At 44.6% G+C, this 20758-nt stretch overlaps 1 protein-coding gene across 2 annotated transcripts in view; it reads right to left on the bottom strand.

Moving 5' to 3' along the window:
• Positions 1 to 20758, bottom strand: part of LOC144694798 (GDNF family receptor alpha-2-like) — a 223007-nt gene that overhangs the window by 168634 nt on the left and 33615 nt on the right. For both annotated transcript variants that reach the window (XM_078565400.1, XM_078565401.1), the window contains one exon: positions 4277 to 4360. In XM_078565400.1, the coding sequence (XP_078421526.1) occupies positions 4277 to 4360 (84 nt within the window). The remainder of the gene's footprint in view (positions 1 to 4276; positions 4361 to 20758) is intronic.

The raw sequence follows: 20758 nt of genomic DNA, 5'->3' as shown, positions 1-20758 counted from the left end.
CGTGGTATTTGTGGGCAAACCTCCTTAATCAGTGCACATTTCACTGTGATGAGGTCAGCCACAGTTGTATCAGGCAGAACACAGTCATCAAACCCCAATTTTACCGCACAGCACACTGTCGCTGAACCCCAATTATCCCACATGGTACTCAGTCACTTTACCCCAATTGTATCACAGAGTACTCAGTCACTGAAGCCCAGTTATAATGCATAACATCTGTGGGAGGCACTGATGAACTTAAAATAAATAGACTTAAGATGGGAATGGGAGTGTAAAATGGGAAAAAGTAAAGATAAAAATTGAGTTTGTTCCTGGACAACACAGTTGGCTATTTGTAACCCTACTGAATGCAGCTACTGACTTGCCTCCATTGCACTACCCCTGGCTCAGCAGCCTGTCAGCACCAGGAAGGCTTTCTTACACTCTGACAAGTTGTCAGCAAGCCTCTTTTACAAAACGATTAATTATAGATTTATTTTCTCACCAGTAAAACACAGCTACATCTTCTGTCATTTCTACCACACCGTGCATGACCCTCAACACAAGGAAAGCATGTGCACCTCTGACTCAAACTCCAAAGTTAATTATTCTCAATGCACAGAACGCCCACAGCCTCTCTCCTGAAGAGTTTATTGATGTCTGGTAGTTGAAGACAATTTGCTGTCTAACGTTGTTCACCACTGACATGGAAGATGCTGTCACATCAACTTCCATTTTGTTTCTTTTAAGTGATCTAACCAAAAGGTGATTCGCTGCGATAGCAATTGCCAGCCAACACAGACCCTCCGTCCCACAACCTCAAACCACAGCCAGCCTTTGGTGAAGAAGCAAATTACCAATATTTTATTTCCATTACCAAGATGCACATATTTTAGAACTCTCCCTTGTTCTAAAGAAACAGCCTAGGTTAGCTTTTGTATCACTCCTTACCGTGTCTGTCTGTAAACTGCGCAAAGCGAGTCATTGACAATAACATTGCCACTTTTGTAATGTGGGAAAATGAGGGGCGGTGAGAGGGGGGGTGGGGGGGGGAACGGTGCGGTGGGCAGCCCTGTTTAGGCACAGCAAGATCCCACATTTTTTTTTAAGTGATTTTGGTTGAGGGATAAATATTGGCCATAATGTCAGAGAGAACTTACCTACTCTTCTATGGGATTATTTGCATCCATCTTCGAGGGCAGTTGGAGCCCTGGGTTTGACATTTCATCCAAAAGACAGTGCAGCACTCTCTCAGTACTGCACCTAAAGAGTTAGGCCAGGATCATGTGCTCAATCTCTGGTTGAGTCTTGAACCCACAACCTTCTAGATGAATGACAAGAGCGTTACCAACCAAGCCAAGACTGACACACAGCTTTAGCTTGAAACAGGTCAATGCCTGTGAAAAGAATAACACTTCCATTTACATCACACCTTTCACGACCAAAGTGCTTTACAGCCAATGAAGTACTTTTGAAGTGTAGTCACTGCTGTAATGCAGAAAACACAGCAATCACAACAAGCTCCCACAAACAGAAATGGCCAGATAGTCTATTTTTGTGATGTTGATTGAGGGATAAATATTGGCCAAGGGTGAACTCCCCAGCACTTCTTCAAAATAATAACATGGAATCTTTGACATCTCAGCTGGCAGATAGGGCTTCAGTTTAACGTCTCATCTGAAAGACACACTTCCAACAGTACAGCGCTTCCTCAGTACTGACCCTCCGATAGTACAGCGTTTGCTCAGCACTGACCCTCCAACAGTGCAGCACTCCCTCAGCACTGACCCTCCAACAGTGCAGCACTCCCTCAGCACAGCGCTCCCTCAGTACTAACCCCTTGATTGTGCATCGCTCCCTCTGTACCGACGCTCTCACAGTGCAGCTCGCCCTCAGTACTGACCCTCTGACAGTGTGGCACTCCCTCAGTACTGACCCTCTGACAGAGCTGCACTCCCTCAGTGCCACACTGGAGTGTCACCTTTATTTTGTGCTCAAGCCCTTGAGTGTATCATACTGCAGTGGGCCTGAACATCAGGCACTACATATAGCACTGCCCAAGCCAAATTTATACTGTTAAATGTTTAATATCCTAATATTACTTTCAGTAATTTCCAACTCCTTTCCATATATCTCTCTTCACAGAGGGTCTGACTGTCTAAATTAACAGGATGTCTTCTTTTGACACATGTTTCCAAATTATATGAATAAAAGGAATCTTACCAGTTACACTCCTTTCAAACAGGTGAGTGAATTGGTAACTGAGTTTTTTGTGACATTGTGTTAATTTAGTTCTGTCTGTCAGAAAGCGTTCATTTAATGTAGAATTCTAGTAAATGTAGCAGTTCCTTGATTAAAATCTACCAAGTATCTAGGGACCAGGAACACCTTAAAAAAGATATAATTATCTGGAATAATTTCACTGCTTAATTACCAGTGTCATAATTGGCCCTTTCGTCATTTTAGTTCACCTTCATTCAGCCTTCTACATAGTTTTCTTTGGTTTATTATAATTTATCAACTGGCTTCATCCAGCTAAAGTTGATTGGGCAGGCAAGACAATAGCTAACAAGAGGCAGAATGGGAACATGGCAACCAGTTGGCAAGCGATCCAACTGCGCAACACATTCCTGGCAGAATGGGAAATTCACCTTCCTTAAATTGTGACACTGTTCTCTGTGTACTCTGGAAGGAGTTCAGGTCAGTCAGTCAGAAGAACTTGATTATGTTTCAAAGGCTTGATCTGTGGCCCTTGCCCTCCAATTCTGGCCGCCCCCCCAGTTCCCATCATCCCTCAGATGGCTGTCCTGCCATCAGCTACCTAGGTCCTAAGCTCTGGAATTCCCTCCCTTAAACTCACCATCCATCCATTTCTCTCTCTCCTTCTTTAAGATGATCCTTAAAAACCTACCTCTTTGCCCCAAGCTCTTGGTCATCCCAATATCTCCCTATGCAGCTCGGTGTCACACTTTGTCCGATCGCTCCTGCCAAGTGTCTCAGGATGTACTTGTTTACTGGCCAAATGGATTTTTCATACGTGCCAGTAACTTTCTTTTAAAAAAAATATTCCCTGATGGGACGTGGGCATCGCTAGCGAGGCCAGTATTTGTTGGCCATCCCAAATTGCCCTACCCTGCCATTTCAGAGTCAACCACTTTGCTGTGGGTCTGGAGTCACTTGTAGGCCAGATCAGGCAAGGTCAGCAGATTTCCTTCCCTAAAGGACATGAATGAACCAAACAGGTTTTTACAACAATCAATGATACCAAATTAATACTGGGAATGATCCAAACTGGGCCCAGGTTTAAGGAGGCTGAATGCACCCACTCCAACTCAGAAACAAAAGTCACCAACATTTCCACTCATTTTGACAAATTAGTCATTTTGTCTATTAAATATCGAACCTGGGGGCAGGTTGGGAAGAGTTTAGGGTTGCTTACACTGATGAAGAGAAGACTGAGGAGAGAATCAGAGACTGATACAGAAAAAGGCCCATTGTGCCTTTGCCAGCTCTTTGAAAAAGTCAACCTGTTAATCTCACCCTGCCTGCTCTTTCCCTGTAAATATTTTCCCTTGAAGTATTTACCCAACTTCCTTCCAAAAGTCACTGCTGAATTTGCTGCCGCTGCTCCATTGTTCATCACAAAAGATTACACCAATCTTCAGGGGTCCTCGAGATAATCCATGTGTGAAACCTCAGTCATGTATCTGAGATTGGCAGGAACTCTAAAAGCAGGAGTCAGGAACTCAAGCTCAGAAGGAGGCAGATGGTTTAAATGTGATAACTTGACCACCAGGAGTGGGTAGAAGACGGGAAAACTTAAGGGAGAATCGGAGAGCTCTTTGAGGGGGATTGACGTTGGGACCAGGTACACTGGTCTACATCTGGCCCTCTCCTGTGTTTGGAATATACCATGCGTCGTCTCATTGGAATAATTAGGCCGATGCTCAACTGAAGTATTAAACGGGGGAAGTGACTGGGGATAAATTGGAACTTTAGATTCTTCTGAAAATTCAAACATTGTTGTCCCCTATCATTGGCACTGCAGCATCTGGAAGCAAGACCACTGTTTTATAACATTTAAGATGATCAAACTCTATTTCGATTACATGGGATTACAAGATTTGCAGTGGTGTTTGGGGGATTTAATAGTGGAATTTGGTCCATTTGAACTGAACGTCTAGTGACTCTCAGTAGCACTGGGTATTTATCCTCATATAAATCCCCACACTCATTCCACTCTTTCAGAAGAGAATATGTTTTCAGAGGGAGATGAAGGAAACATCATTTTCTTTACCTGAACTGATTGCAGCGAGTCGGAATATGTCGGACAGGCGTGAGTTAACCGGCTCGTAGGGAGAGCTTTCATACAGGTCATCACCTGAAAAGAATGAGGATTGACACACTGATTAGAACTGTCAGCAAACAGAAGGGATCAGATTCTATTCCATTCGCTGCATTTAGACTCATGGGGGAGAAAGCAAACTGACTGCGAGAAGCTCTTTGAAGCTATTTACTGGCCCAGCATAGACAGGAGCTACTTCACGCACGCCCTGCAATACACCAAGAGAAATCGCAGAGGGAGATGCTTCATTTTCTCACCTGCTTCATCATAAACACATGCACCCTACCAGTCCTTTGCTCCTGTCTTGAAGTCAGGCATATTTAGACTTGGGTCAGTGGAGCCTTTGAGCTCACAGGCCCTGCCAGTACAAGCCCCTGAAGCCAAGGCAACCTACTGATTTATCCTGTTTCTACACTGTTGACCTGGTAGGTTTTGAAAGGGTTTGTCCTTAGATCTGTGGCCGTGCTGGGGATAAATCCTGAAGCAAGGCACTGTCAGCAACTTGAGCGATCTTCTTACGCATGGGTTGAAACTTTATCTAGAGACAGGAGCAGACCATTTAGCCCCCTCAAACCTGTTCCACCATTTTATGAGATTATGGTTGCTTATCTTTTTACATGGTTCCTGGGATTTGAGCATCGCTGACAAGGCCAGCGTTTATTACCCATGTCTGATTGCCCTTGAGAAGGTGGTGCACTGCTGCAAACCAAGTGGTGCAGGTGCACCAGACAATGAAGGAACGGCGATATAGTTCCAAGTCAAGATGATGTGTCACTTGGAGGGGAACTTGCATGTGGTGGTGTTCCCATGCATCTCCTGACCTTGTCCTACTAGGTGGGTACAGGTTGTGGGTTTGGAAGGTGCTGTCGAAGGAGCCTTGGTGGGTTGTTGCAGTGCACCTTATAGATGGTACACACTGCCGTCAATGTGCATAGATGGTGGAGGGAGGTGATGGATGTGGTGCCAATCAAGCAGGCTGCTTTGTCCTGGATGGTGTCACGCTTTTTGAGTCTTGGTGGAGCTGCACTCATCCAGGCAAGTGGTGAGTATTCCATCACACTCCTGACATGTGCCTTGTTGATGTGGACAGGCTTTGGGGAGGCTGAAGGTGAGTTACTCACCACAGGATTCCCAGCCCCTGACCCACTCTTGTAGCCACAGTGTTTATATGGCTAGTCCAGTTCCGTTTCTGGTCAATGGTAACTCCCAGGATGTTTATGGTGAGCATTTCAGGGATGGCAATACCATTGAATGTCAAGGGAAGATGATTCAATACTCTCTTGGACAATGTGACCTAACTCCATATATCTGCCTTTGGCTCATATCTGTGTCCACTTGGGTATCAATGGGGCTTGATCCCACAACTTTCTGACTTTGAGAAAGACAAGTGTTGCCAACCCTGCCAAAGCACCTCAAACTGTCGAAGTGCTTGTCTTCTCTTTCTTTCCAATAATGTGCATTGACATAAAATTGGATCAGAGGATTTGTTAAAACCAGTCCAACAATTAAGAATTGGTTGTGACATTTCACAATTTGAACAGAATTGAAGTTTGTGGTGGCATTTGGAACTCTATTCATTTGCCATGTCCTAGAAGGTTAATGTTTAGGTAGTCACAAACAAAAAACTCAGCAGGTCTGACAGCATCTGTGGAGAGAGAAAGACAGAGTTAACGTTTCATGTCCGTATCACTCTACAGACTCGAAACGTTAACTCAGTCTCTCTCTCCACAGACGCTGTCAGACCCACTAAGTTTTTCCAGCATTTTTTGTTTTTGTTTCAGGTTTCCAGCATCCACAGTATTTTGCTTTAATCTTAAGGTTTAGCTAGTTATTGATTTGAGAAATGAAATGGCTGTTGCATCAGATGAAGATTTTGCTGAATGAATACATCACACATGCCTGTGACACTTTGATACCTGGAGGATTGGTCAAACCCTTCACATTGACCTTCAGTGACTCTGAGAACAAATGCATCAAAATAAAACTGAGTTTCCCGTTTGGCCAATTCCATGGATACGGGTTAACAACTGCCTACTGAGGATGAGGAGAATCCATGGTGTGTAAAACTAGGGGCTCTGCTGACCACGTTTGTCCCAGTCATTGGTAATTGTTGTTCTGGCTGAATTATTATGAAATCATATATTGCAGAAGGAAGCAATTCGATCCATCAGGCCCGTGTTGGATCTTTGAAAGTGCTATCCTGTTCGTCCCACTCCCAATCTTCCTCCATCGCCCTATCGCATTCCTACTGTTCCCTATCCGATACCCCCTTGTCCTATACCATGTGCTTGCCATTCTCAGTGATATATCACACACCCATCCCCTAGCCCCTTGCTTTTAATTCTCCAGCAGCTCCCAGCAAGGCCTTTTTTTGAAATGTGGTATATGACTCCGGTCCGGCATTTTTATTAACTTCCCTCTCACATGGTCTAGCAAACTCCTTCGGCAGCACCTTCCAAACCCATGACCGTTTACCACCTAGAAGCACAAGGGCAGGGTACACGTGGGAACACCACCCCCTGCAAGTTCCCCTCTAAAGCACACTCACCATCCTGACTTGGAAATATATCGCCGTCCTTCACTGTCACTGGGTCAAAATCCTGGAACTCCCTCCCTAACTGCGCTGTGGGTGTACCTACACCACATGGACTGCAGCGGCTCAAGAAGGCAGCTCACCGCCACCTTCTCAAGGGACAATTAGGGATGGGCAATAAATGCTGGCCCAGCCAGCGACGCCCGCGTACTGTGAAAAAAGTGTTTTAAAAAATTGTCAACCATCTTGGGGCAACTAGGAATGAGTAATATATGCCCACCTTGCACATTCCAAGAATGAATTAAATAATTAAGGCTCTGACGTACATTAACATATGAAACAGCCCCAACCCCAACTCTGGTATTTCTGTAAAACATGATCTGGTCACCCAAAGTGACAACGTAGAGCACCTTGATCCATTCTTGGGACACACCAAAGCTCATCACCAAAATCCATCATTAAACCACAGCTCCACTGATGGAACATTACATTTTTGATTGATGATATGACTGGAATTAAACAGATTAATAATGCATGACTGCATTACCACATCCCTGATTGCGTCACAAATTTTAAATGTTAATGCTCTCCGCATTTAAAATTCAAGCTCTCACATTTAAACAGAAATATTGCAAAAAAAAATAACTGATGCAAGAATCTCTGGAGTTGAAATAATCATCTGCTGCTGGGAAACACGTCATTCCAGTTGAAAATGAGTATGAATCGAGTGGAAAGTAATGAAATGAGAGGCAGAATGATCTAATTTCACAGCTTCAGGTGAAAAGCATCACCCACGCTGCACCCAGTTTTCAGACCACGGAGACCATGCCTTGACGTCTCCAATATCCTGTCTGAGGGAACAAAACTCCTAGTCAGTAACCCAACATTGGAAAATGATCCCTCAGGTGCCTGCCCTGACTGGTGTTGCCTCTTCTTCTATTCCATAAATCCAAGTAGGTGAATGATGGAACTGGAGCCAATCTTTACACACGTATATTTATTTACAGAGTTACACATTATAAGCCTGGACCTCCTAACTCCAACAATCACAGTTTTCATCTCTATGTATCGAGGCCTCACGGGAATGTCCAGCACCTGTGTACAATTAAACACAGCTAACATACAAATAACAACTCCCTCTGTTGGGGAGCCAAGGAGATGATAGCTGTGGAGCATTTAATCTTTCTGCTTAAAGCATCGGGGGCCAAGGCCATTGACACTTCTGGCATGGACTTGATGGGCTGATTGGCCTTATTCTATGCTGTAACAACTCTTACTCTATGAGGGAGCAAGCATAATTGTGTCATTGAGTCACCTGTATTTATTTATTTGAATCCTTGATGTAAACTCTACTTCTTCATGTTCCAGGTTTTACAACATCAGCAATTGTTGCTCTCCAATTTCCATGGTCCTTGGTAGGAGCCAACATCTTAATGTTGGTCTCAAATTTTGTACCTGTTCTGCTTCTCAAGCTGTTGGTGTATTAAGTGATAACAGGGCACTTAGAAAATGTTGGTGGGATTGGACAAAGTCAACATGGATTTATGAAAGGGAAATCAGGTTTGACAAACATATTGGAGTTTGTTGTGGACAAAACTAGCAGAATAGATAAGGGAGAACCAGTGGGTGTGGTGTATTTGGATTTTCAGAAAGCTTTTGATAAAGTTCCACATAAGAGGTTAGTGTGTAAAATTAAAGCAGATGGGATTGGGGGTAATATATTGGCATGGATTGAGAATTGGTTAGCAGACAGGAAACAGAGAGTAAGAATAAATGGGTCTTTTTCGGAGTGGGAGGCGGTGATGAGTGGGGTACCGCAGGGATCAGTGCTTGGGCCCCAGCTATTCACAATATTTATCAACGGTTTGGATGAGGGAACCAAATGTAATATTTCCAAATTTGCAGACGACACAAAACTTGGTGGGAATGTGAGCGATGAGGAGAGTGTTAAGCGGCTGCAACACAGTTTAGACAGGTTGAGTGAATGGGCAAACACTTAGTAGATGCAGTATAATGTGGATAAGTGTGAAGTTATCCATTTTAGTAGGAAAAACAGATGGCAGAGTATTATTTAAATTATAATAGATTGGGAAATGTTGATGTACAAAGGGACCTGGGTGTCCTTGTACACCAATCACTGAAAGCAAGCATGCAGGTGCAGCAAGCAGTTAAGGAGGCAAATGGTATGTTGGCCTTCATTGCGAGAGGACTTGAGTGCAGGAGCAAGGATGTCTTACTGCAGCTCTACAGGGCCTTGGTGAGTCCACACCTAGAGTATTGTGTGCAGTTTTGGTTTCCCTACCTAAGAAAGGATATACTTGCCATAGAGGGAGTTCAGCGAAGGTTCACCAGGCTGATTCCTGGGATGGCAGGATTGTCGTATGAGGAGAGATTGGGCCGACTCGGTCTGTATTCACTAGAGTTTAGAAGAATGGGAGGAGATCTCATTGAAACATATAAAATTCTGACAGAGAGGAACAGACTGGATGCAGGGATGATGTTTCTTCTGGCTGGAGGGTCTAGAACAAGGGGTCACAACCTCAGAATATGGGGTAGACAATTTACAACTGAGATGAGGATAAATTTCTTCACTCAGAGGGTGGTGAACCGTGGAATTCCCTACCACAGAAAGCTTTCCACTGCACACATATTTTGGTTCAGTCTTCACAAAAGAGGACACAAATAATTTCCCAGAAATGTTAGGGAACCAAAGGTCTAGCGAGGGGGAGGAATTGAAGAAAATCACTACTGTTAAAAAAATAGTGCTAGAGAAATTAATGGGATTAAAGGCTGAAACATCCCTGATAATCTACATCCCAGAGTACTAAAGGAAGTGGCCCTGGAAATATTGGATGCATTGGTGGTCATCTTCCAAAATTCTATAGACTCTGGAGCAGTTCCTACAGATTAGAGGGTGGCAAATGTAACCCCACTATTTAAAAAAGAGGGAGAGTGAAAACAGAGAATTACAGACCAGTTAGCCTAACATCAGTAGTGGGGAAAATGTGAGAGTCTATTATAAAAGATGTGGTAACAGAACACTTGGAAAGCATTAACGGGATTAGACAAAGTCAGCATGGGTTTATGAAAGGGAAATCATGCTTAACTAAGCTACTGGAGTTTTTTGAGTATGTAACTAGTAGAATAGATAAGGGAGAACTAGTGGATGTGGTGTATTTGGATTTCAAGAAGGCTTTTGATAAGGTCCCACATTAGAGGCTAGTGGGAAAAATTAAAGCCCTTAGGATTGGGGGTAATATACTGGCATAGATTGAGAATTGGTTGACAGACCAGAAACAGAGTGGGAATAAATGGGTCTTTTTCCAGGTGGTAGGCGGTGACTAGTGGTGTACTGCAGGGATCAGTGCTTGGGCCCCAGCTATTCACGATATATATAAATAACTTGGATGAGGGAACCAAATGCAATATTTCTAAATTTGCTGATGACAAAACTGGGCGGGTTTGTGAGGAGGATGCAAGGAGGCTTCAGGGTGATTTAGACAAGTTGTATGTATGGGCAAACACATGGCAGATGCAGTATAACGTGGATAAATGTGAAGTTATACACTTCGGTGTGAAAAACAGAAAGACAGAGTATTAGTTAAAGGTGATATATTGGGAAATGTGGATGTACAAAGGGACCTGGTTGTCCTTGTACACCAGTCAATGAAAGTAAACAGGCAGGTGCAGCAAGAAATTAGGAAGGCAAATGGTATGTTGGCCTTCATTGCAAGAAGATTTGAGTTCAGAAGTAAGGATGTCATACTGCAGTTATACAGGGTCTTGGTGAGACCACACCCGGAGTATTGTGCACAGTTTTGGTCTCCCTACCTAAGAAAGGATATACTTGCCATAGAGGGAGTGCAGCGAAGGTTCACTAGGCTGATACCGGCGATGGCAGGACTGTCGTATGAGGTGAGATTGGTTCGATTGGGCGTGTATTCACTAGAGTTTAGAAGAATGAGGGGATCTGATTGAAACGTATAAAATTCTAACAGGGCTAGACAGATTAGATGCAGGGAGGATGATTCCTCTGGCTGGGGAGTCTAGAACCAGGGGCCACAGTCTCAGGATATGGGGCAGGCTATTTAGGACTGAGATGAGGAAAGATTTCTTCACTCAGAGGATGGTGAACCTGTGGAATTCTCTACCACAGAGGCTGTGGAGGCCAAGTCACTGAATATGTTTAAGAAGGAAATAGATAGATTTCTGGACTCTAAAGGCATTAAGGGGAAGAGAGCAGGAGGATGGCGTTGAGATAGAGAACCAGCCATGATCACATTGAATTGCGGAGCAGACCTGAAGGGCTGAAGGATCTACTCCTGCTCCTGCTCCTAATCTCTATGTTTCCATGATTCTCCTTTGTCTCCCTCTTGTTCTGCTACCCTCACTTTTCCCAGTCACTACCAGATGTTCCAGTTTCTCTCTCAAGTATGTGCCCAAAGAATTGTTGGTGTCTCTTGGTGTTCATATGCACAAGTTCTTTCCTTGTGTATCTACTTTCCTTAAAGCTTCCTCATTAGTTGTTCAATTAATCACCATCGTTACATCTCAAAAACTACACCTTTCTTGCCTTTAATTTATCTTCCATTGTCTTGCTGATATTTCAACTGCTGCATCCATACAGTCATGTTGACCAGATGTGGCATTTGTGCAATCCCACTCTGCTTGCCATCAAACTGTTCTTATTTTTAAAGAGGTCCGATTCTAAAGCTTGTACAAACACAGACTATACCTGCTGGTGAATGATCAAAGTCCTGACGCAGCAGCCTGCTCTTCACCATTTCAGTGGGCTCATTGAACTGTTTAAGGGTGGCATGTCACATTTCTGTGTCTCATCGCATTCAGTCTTATTGACAAAACCAATAATTTGTGCTTGGCTTCTTTGCAACAACAAGGCTTTGCATTTGAACTGCGTCTTTCTGTAGGAAAAGGGAATTCCTAGACATTTCACAGACTCATAATTGGATAAAAACGAACACCAAGCCAAAAATGTAGGTGATTTTAAAAGCTTTGCAGAAGAGGTGGGTTTTAAGGAAGAAGGACAGGAAGCTGGGAGCTTTGGTGAGGGAATTCCAGAACTTAAGGCCGAGTTAACTGAAGGCTCACCTGGCACTTGTGAAGTGAAGGGGAGAGATGGATGTTGGGTTAATGCACAGAAACCAGACTTTGAGGAACGTAGAGTTCTCAGAGAATTGTCAGACTTGGGGAGGTTATAGAGATTGATTGGGACAAGGCCATGGAGGGATTTGAAAACAAAGAGTGAGAAATGTAAAATCGAGGCGTTGTTGGACTGGGAGTCAATGCAGGTCAGTGAGCACAGTGGGTGATTAGTCAACAGGCCTCAGTGTGAGCTTGGATAAGGGCAGCAGAGTTTTGGATGAGCTGAAGTTGACAGAGGGTGAAAGGTAGCTGTCTGGGCAAGAGAGCATTGGATAGTCACGTTTTGAGGTGACATGAATGAGGGTTTCAGCAAAAAAAGGGCTAAAGAGACCGGTGATGTTGTACAAGTAGATGGTCTTTGTAATAGAGATGATATGGGACCAGAAATCAACCTGATAATTAATCCACAGGACTAACTACAGGGGTGTGTACCCTCTAGGTATCCAAACTACCTTCTCTGAGAGTCCCGGTACTCAACCCCATGCATCCAGGTAATTCAGTCTTATCAGTGCTTGTGATTCTCATTTGATGGTTTCTCTAGTTTGAATTTGTTGGTCCTCAAGCTTTCACTGTTGCCTCATTGGTGGACAAATCCAAAATCAGAACGCCAAGGTCCCTCAGTGTCAGCTACTTGAGGTACATGGGAATCAATGGGAATAAAGATTGAAACATTACAATGACCTCCAAACCCCTGGACACCAGAGGCTGCAGTGCTTGGCTCCTTTGGTCTGGTTGAGCACACAAACCAGGTTGACAGGCCAGCGCAGTACCGAGGGAGTGCTGCGCTGCCCGGGATGCCATCCTTCTGTGGAGGCGTTAGCCGAGGCTCCTGGCTGACTGTTGCAGGGTGAAATTGGTATTCTGGAAGGAGAAGATGTAACAGACCCAAGGCGTCCTACACCTGAACCTGTCTCATTCGAATTCAGAATACAGCTGCTGTCCAAAAATTGGAAGGTTAATGACTGAAAGTTGGTAATTGAAGAGTTTCCCAGGTGGAGGATTTGAGAGTCTCGGGGAATTCAAAATAGAGAAATGTTTAAAAAATATAATTTTATGTACCTAACTGAAAATTAAATCCAGCAATCCTCACGAATATTAATTTAAATTATGAAGGAGGAAGGCTTGAACTGCTATTTTTCCCCTCTTGGTTTTGTCCCTCAGGAGTACAACCTTTAACATTGCTAATCCTGCACAACTGCAGAGGGGGATGGGTGGTAATAACCTGTCATGTTCATTCTTTCTCACTCGCGTTCTTACTCGATCTCTCCAATGAAGCGCCTAATATTTGCTTTGTGCCTCATTGTGTGCCTGCTTTGCTCTGTGATCACATTCACCCTGGACTCAGAAGGTTATGGGTCTAAACCTCACCCTGCACTCAGAGCGCATCAAGTTAACATGAAGGTTCAGCAAGCAATTAGGAAGACAAATGACATGTTAGCCTTCACTACAAATGGGGAGTGGTTGCAACTAGAAGCGAGTCTTGCTGCAATTATATAGGCCTCAGGTGAAGTCACACCTGAATGAACCGTTATTTTTTTTCCTCTTACCTCAGGAAGAATATACTTCTCCAAGAGGGGAGTGCGAGGAAGGTTCACTAGATTGATTCCCAGGATGAGAGGGCTGCCCTGTGCGGAGAGTTTGAGCAGAATGGGCCTATATTCGGTGGTGGTCAGAAGAATGGGAGGTGTTCTCATGGAACAATACAAACTCTTAATGGGCATGACAGGTGAGAGGCTGTTCCCCCTGGATGGAGAGTCTGGAACCAGGTGGCATAGCCTTAGCATAAAAGGATTGGCCATTTAGGACTGAGATAAGGAGACATTTCTTTACTCAGAGGGTTTTGAATCTTGGAAATTCTCTGCCACAGAGGGTTGTGGATGCTCAGTTATTAAGTATATTGAAGACAGAGACTGATAGGTTTTTGGGCGTGAAGGAATATGCTGATCGGGCGGAAGAGTGGGGATCTTATTGCATGGCCGAGTCGGCTCTGGAGGCCAAATGGCCAACTCCTGTTCCTATTTCTCGTGTTCTTGTGTAACTGACACTCAGTGCAGTGTAGAGGGAGCATCAGAGGTGCCATCTTTTGAGTAAGGCACTAAGTCAAAGAGCACATCTGTTCAGGGTGATGTGAAAGCACTATGGGAATAGGAGGATGAGGCGTGTATTAATGTCTTGGCCAACTTTCCTCCCTCAACCAGCACTCAGAGGAAAACAGCTTTGTGTTTTGGGGTTCTTGCTGTGATTGGATCCTGCATTTGCCCACATTACAGTGATTACACCAAATTAATTAGCTGTGAAACACTTTGGGATGTCAGGAAGATGTGATTAAAAATACAAGGCCCTGCTCCTCCTACCTTTGTGCTTGAGTTTTGTGAATCAGTATCCCACGATCTTCCTGTCACAGTGAGATCACCAGAACTTTCCCCACCCAGCACACTGAACTAGCCATTAATAAGCTACTCCACATTTCCTACCTCTCCAGCATGGACGATAAACAAAGAGACTATCGACAATCTGAATGCATTCGAGACGTGGATATACAGGAGGATGTTCCGCCCATCCTCCACAGGCAGGCAGAAAGACCAATGAGGAAGTGCTGTAAAGGGCTGAAGAGAGGAAATTACTGCACAATATCAAAGAGGGAAAGGTACAATACTTTGTCCAGATCGTTAGAGCAGACAGTAGACAGAGACAGTTATTGGAGAAGATTGATGGAAAAGGTAGGAGAGAGAAGCAGAGGAGAAAACGGATGATGAATAGAATGGAGTGGATGCAGGTGACTGATGTGGACTATATAAGAGCAGCACAGGACAGACAGAGGTAGAGATCCATGGCAGTTAACCTTCTGGAAAGAAGATGACACCAATGAACGACTGAATTAGAGAACATCATGGTGGATATCATCAGTGAATGGGAAGCAGTGCAGCTGATCAAAGCCTAGCAACTTTAAATAACCTGAGGCCCTCTTGAAGTCCCATCTGAGCTCAGATCCCCAGTGGCAATGATGGTATTAGGGCATCTCTGCTGATGAGCTGCCAGCTGCAGATATTTCAGTCTGTTTGGGTAGTTAAAGGATCATTAACAACAACAGCAACTTGCCTTTATACAGCACCTTTAACATAGTGAAACTTTCCAAGGTGCTTCACAGGAGCGTCACGGAGAGAGATGTCAGGACAGCTGACCAAAAGCTTGGTTAAAGAGGTGCTTTAAGGAATGCTAAAACAGAAACCTAGGAAATAGGAGCAGGAGTAGGCCATTTAACCCCTGGAGCCTGCTCCGCCAACTAGCTCCTGGCTGATCTTCTACCTCAAAGCCATTTTCCCCACACTATCTCCATATCCCTTGATACCTTTAATATCTAGAAATCTATCAATTTCTGCCTTGCCCAATGACTGAACCTCCACAGCCCCTTGGGATTGAGAATTTCAAAGATTCACCACCAAGCAAAGAAGTTCCTCCTCATCTCTGTCCTAAATAACCTACCTCTGATTCTACGCCTGTGTCCCCTGGTTCTAGAACCAACCCACACCCCCCCACCCCCCCCCCGCACCCCCCCTCCCGCCCCCCCCTCTCCTCCCGCCACCCCCCCCACCCCACCCCCCCCCCACCCGCCCCACCCCCCAGCCAAGGGAAACATCCTTCCTGCATCTGCCTTCTCAAGCCTTGTGAGAATTTTGTATGCTTCAATTAGATCACCTCTCGTTCTTCTCAACTCTAGAGAATATAGGGGCCCAGGAAAGAGAGGTGGAGAGGGGGGGAGAAGTTGGAGTCCAGGCAATTGAAGGCACGGCTGCCAATGGTGTTGCAGTTAAAATTGGGCAAGAGGCCAGAATGAAATGAGAGGGATTCAGAGATGTTGGAGAATTGTGGATCTGGGGGAGGTTACAGAGATAGAGGGGAGGGTGGTGACTGCGCTGATCCACTGACTAAGTTCCTTCATTTAGTCAGTTTGGGTTGCTATGGACTGATATAATTTTGAGATTTTTGAAGGAACATGCGTGGCTGACAGTGGAATTCCCAGGGTTGCTTTGCTTGAAATATAAATACTTGTGTGAAGCATCAAATTGCACAGTCGTGCCCGATGAACTGCATTGACTGGTTATTTAAACCATCTGTTGAAGGACGTTTTATTTTAGAATGATCCTGTGTCAATGAATGATTTGAAATAAATAAGGTTCTTTCCACGTTATTGGGAACAAAGTCAATGAGCTCAGGCCAACTGGAAAAGATACTAAAAGATGTGGTACCATTATTTTTAAGTGTTAAGCAACAACCCTGTGAAAACTAGCTTAACTGCAGGAAAATCACAATCACCAATGATTTTAAAGGGGGCGGACTGATCACAATTGTTTTCTAACTGTTTTCAATGAGGTTAATGATGCGAAAATCCCAGGAATATATGGAGTGACGCCATTAATGGCGTAAGTCACTTGCTCCATAATTTCCTCTCTTTCGCTCCGTTTAACTGCCCCTATGATGTCTTTTTTGAGACATGTGCTCAAACTGACACACAACATGGGCCCATTAATAATCCATAGGTCGAATCACTTATTTTGATGTATAACGTCCAAGATGAGCAAACGGAGATCGCAACAATTCAAATAATGGTCCTGGAATCCAGTTTTAATGGAGGGAAAGATTGCTGCTTCCCTTCATTGCTGGTGTTGATGTCACACCAACAAAAATTACCCAGACGTTTACCCATTTTCCTTTAAAAAATCTCAAATGTACTCTATCTGGTCCAAGTGTCTTGTTGAAATTCATCTCCTGGAGTTTCTTGCTTTACTGGGAGTCCTCTTTACTCATTGCCCCCTGACCTCGCTGACCAACACTGGCTCCCAGAAATGCCTCTTTCTTAAAATTCTCACTCCTGCTTTCAAATTCCTCCTGGCCTCGCCCCTCCCTGTAACCTCCTCCAGGCCCACAACCCTCCAAGAATTCTACACTCCTCCAATGCTGACCTCTGGCGTATCCCCAGTTTTAATCATTCCACCATTGGTGGCTGTGCCTGCAGCTGCCTGGACCTTGAGGTCTGGAATTCCCTTCCTAAACCTCTCCACTTCTTTCTCTCCCCCCACTTCAAGATGCTCCCTGAAACAAATGTTTTTTAACCAATTTTTGACCACATGTGGCCTTATGTGTTTTGGCGTCAATTTTTTTCTTTCATTACACTCCTGTGAGGTGCCTTGAGACATTTTGTGATATGAAAGGTACTACTACATAAATGTAAGTTGTTGCATGTCATTAGTTTAACCAGAGCCAAAATACTCCTCCAACATCCCCAACTCCTCAAATCCTCCCCACGGCACCTTCCCATGCAATCACAGAAGGTGCAACACCTGCCCCTTTACTTCCCCCCTCCTCACCGTCCAAGGGCCCAAACACTCCTTTCAAGTGAAGCAGCATTTCACTTGCACTTCCCTCAATTTAGTCTACTGCATTCGCTGCTCCCAATGCGGTTTCCTCTACATTGGAGAGACCAAACGCAGACTGGGTGACCGCTTTGTGGAACACCTTCGGTCTGTCCGCAAGCATGACCCAGACCTCCCTGTCGCTTGTCATTTCAACACTCCACCCTGCTCTCATGCCCACATGTCCGTCCTTGGCCTGCTGCATTGTTCCAGTGAAGCTCAACGCAAACTGGAGGAACAGCACCTCATCTTCCGACTAGGCACTTTACAGCCTTCCGGGCTGAATATTGAGTTCAACAACTTTAGATCATGAACTCTCTCCTCCATCTTTACCCCTTTTTAAATTTTTTAAAAATGTTTTTATTCTTTTTTCCCAACACCACCACCCATCCACCACCACCCCCCCACACCTCTTCCCACCCCACCCCCCCCACCCCCACCCACACCTCTCCCCCACCCCGCCCCCCCCCACAGGGCCACCTGTCACTGGTTTCTATGTTGTGCTTGCACAGAGCACTGACCCTTGTTCTGCTGTTAACACATTCTGCCATCTTACCTTTATGCCACTATCAGCACCTTCTTTAGTCTTTAACGCCAGCATTAACACTTCCTTTGCCTTGTGTCCATGACATCTTTGTCAGTCGCTCCTGAGCTCCCACCAATCCATGACCTTGTGTTTTGCAGCACCTGCTGCACCCTCTCTTAAACAGTATAGAATCCATCGGGCTTCTACTTCTCTTTAGCTCTGAAGAAGAGTCATATGGATTCGAAACATCTCTATCTCCACAGATGCTGCCAGGCCTGCTGAGTTTTTCCAGCGTTTTCTGTTTTTATTCCAAAATGACAGGGTCTTGTCCAGTCTTTGTGTTTCATTAAACGCGTTGTATTGCTCAATCCTTCGTAATATTTCTACCGATTTATATCTTGTAAAGGTCTTCCACTCTCCATTGACTGCAGCCAGACCAACATAATCTCTTCAGATCGTCCCCTGCAGCTTGAAAGCTCCTCTCTAGTCTCATTTTATATCTCCTGACTACGGGTAGAAATTACAGTACAGAACTCAGCTGACTACATTTCCGTGAGTCACTAATTTCAATTCCCGTCATTTATATCTTCATACGCTTTTGTTTTCCTTTGGCGAATAGTGGGGAAGGGTTGAAAGGATGAGCAGCAGGCTAATTACCAACCTATTAAATTGCATCGCAAACACTCCTTTCGGAGCCAACAGGTTCTGCAGTGGGGCTTGGACTCAGAGGTTCTGGCTCAGAGGTAGGAGGCACTGCCAACCAAGTCACAAGAGCTCCTCCCAAAGCTTGTTCTTGGAAACTCTGGATTTTCCAGGATTGTCCCAGGCGTTGGCTTCCTGTTTCCTGTCCCGGGCATGGGCTTCCCAGGACACCCTTTGGCCTGGATTCCTCCGGGCAGTAAGTGAAGAAACTGCCCACAGTCTCCTCTTGCTGCTTCCTGAGCATCGTTGGTGTCTGCAGCACAGTCCACACACAAAGGCATTCAGCCGCAAGGGAGCAGCTGTACCTGGGCCCCAGGGGAAGGGAGAGTCCTGGGGTCCAGTCTCATTAGCAAACCCCACCTCCCAACAACCCCCCCACCACCACCCCTCCTCTAGTAGAAAGTCCCTTCTTTCATCCCCACCAAAGCCAGTCACCCTGGTGAGAACCATCAGCATGGTAGCACTCCTTTCATGCTGCCTTGCAGTGTTGATCAGCAAGAGTTCAGAACTCCCTTTGTATTGCCTTCCAGTTTTAACCAACATGATGCGTTTTTATAAATGATAATTCAGAACAAAATAATAGCCACTTGGGCAAATGTAGGTTGACAAAGAAAGCCAATACAGATTTGCCAAGGGCAAATCATGTTTAACTAGCTTGCTTGAGTTTTTAGATGAGGTAACAGAGAGGGTTGATGAGGGTAATGCCATTAGTGCTGTGTGCATGGATTTCCGAAAGGCATTTGATAAAGTGCCACACACAGACTTGTGAGTGAAGTTAGAGCTCATGGAATAAAGGGGACAGAGCAACATGGATAAGAAATTGGCCGAGTGACAGCAAATAAAAAGTCGTGGTGAACAGTTGTTTCTCAGACTGGCAAAGTCTTATGGTTGAGTTCCCTCGTGGTCGATGTTCAGACCCATTGCTCTTCCTCATACCAATCGCCTGGAGCTTGGTGTACAGCAGACAATTCCAAAATTCATAGGTGATACAGAACTTGGAAGAATTGTGAATTGTGAGGACAATAGTATAGAACTTCAAAAGAATATAGACAGGTTGGTGGAATGGGCAAACAAGTGACGGTGTAATTTAATACAGTGAAGTCTTTACTGATTCATTTTGGTAGGAATAATGGAGAGAGACAATATAAAGTGTACAATTCTAAACGGGGTGCAAGAGCAGAGGGACCTGTATGTAAACGTACACAAATCACTGAAGATGGCTGGCTAGGTTGAGAAAGCAGTTCATAAAGCACACAGTATCCTGGACTTCATCAATAGGGGCAGAAACTACAAAAGCAAATAGGTTATGTTAAACTTGTATAAAACGCTGGTTCGGCCTCAGCTGGAGTATTGCATCCAATTCTGGGTATCGCATTATAGGAAGGATGCAAAGGCACTGGAGGCAGTGCAGAAAAGATTCACGAGAATGGTTCCAGGGATGAGGAACTTCAGTTATCTGAATAGACTGGAGAAGTTGGGGATTGTTTTCCTTGGAGAAAAGAAGGTTGAGAGGAGATTTGCTCGTAGTCATCAAAAACATGAGGGGTCTGGACAGAGTAGATATGGAGAAACTGTTCCCATGCATGAAAGGATCATGAGCTAGAGGGCACAGATTTAAAGTAATTGGCAAAAGCAGCAGTGGCAACATAAGGAAAAAACCTTTTTATGCAGCGAGTGCTTCTGATCTGCAATGCCCTCCATCAAAGTGTGGTGAAGGTAGGTTCAATTAAGAATTTCAAGAGGAGGTTGGATGATTAGCTGAAAAGGAAGATGTGCAGGGCTACATGGAGAAGGCATGGGAGTGGCACTAAGTGAATCACTCCTTCAACGAGCCAGCACAGACACGAAGGGCCAAATGGCCTCCTTCTGTATTGCAACCATTCTACGATAGGTCTTGGAGTGAGTCAAAACTCTACAACGTGCTGACTTGGAGATGAAAGTGTTACTTGTCGAGCTAACCTTGCAGGTCCATTGAACATTCCACACAAATCATTGGGCCAATAATATGCAACTATTTATTTCCTTCAATAAAACTCTCCCGACTCCAGATAAAAAGTCATCAAGTGCGTAATCGATTGTAACTGAAGCAGAAGTTGTAT

The sequence above is a fragment of the Cetorhinus maximus genome, chromosome 20 (genome assembly GCF_964194155.1).
Source record: "Cetorhinus maximus chromosome 20, sCetMax3.hap1.1, whole genome shotgun sequence".
NCBI lineage: Eukaryota > Metazoa > Chordata > Chondrichthyes > Lamniformes > Cetorhinidae > Cetorhinus > Cetorhinus maximus.
Note: the sequence above shows the minus strand (reverse complement) of the source record. Positions and strands in the feature narration are given on the sequence as shown.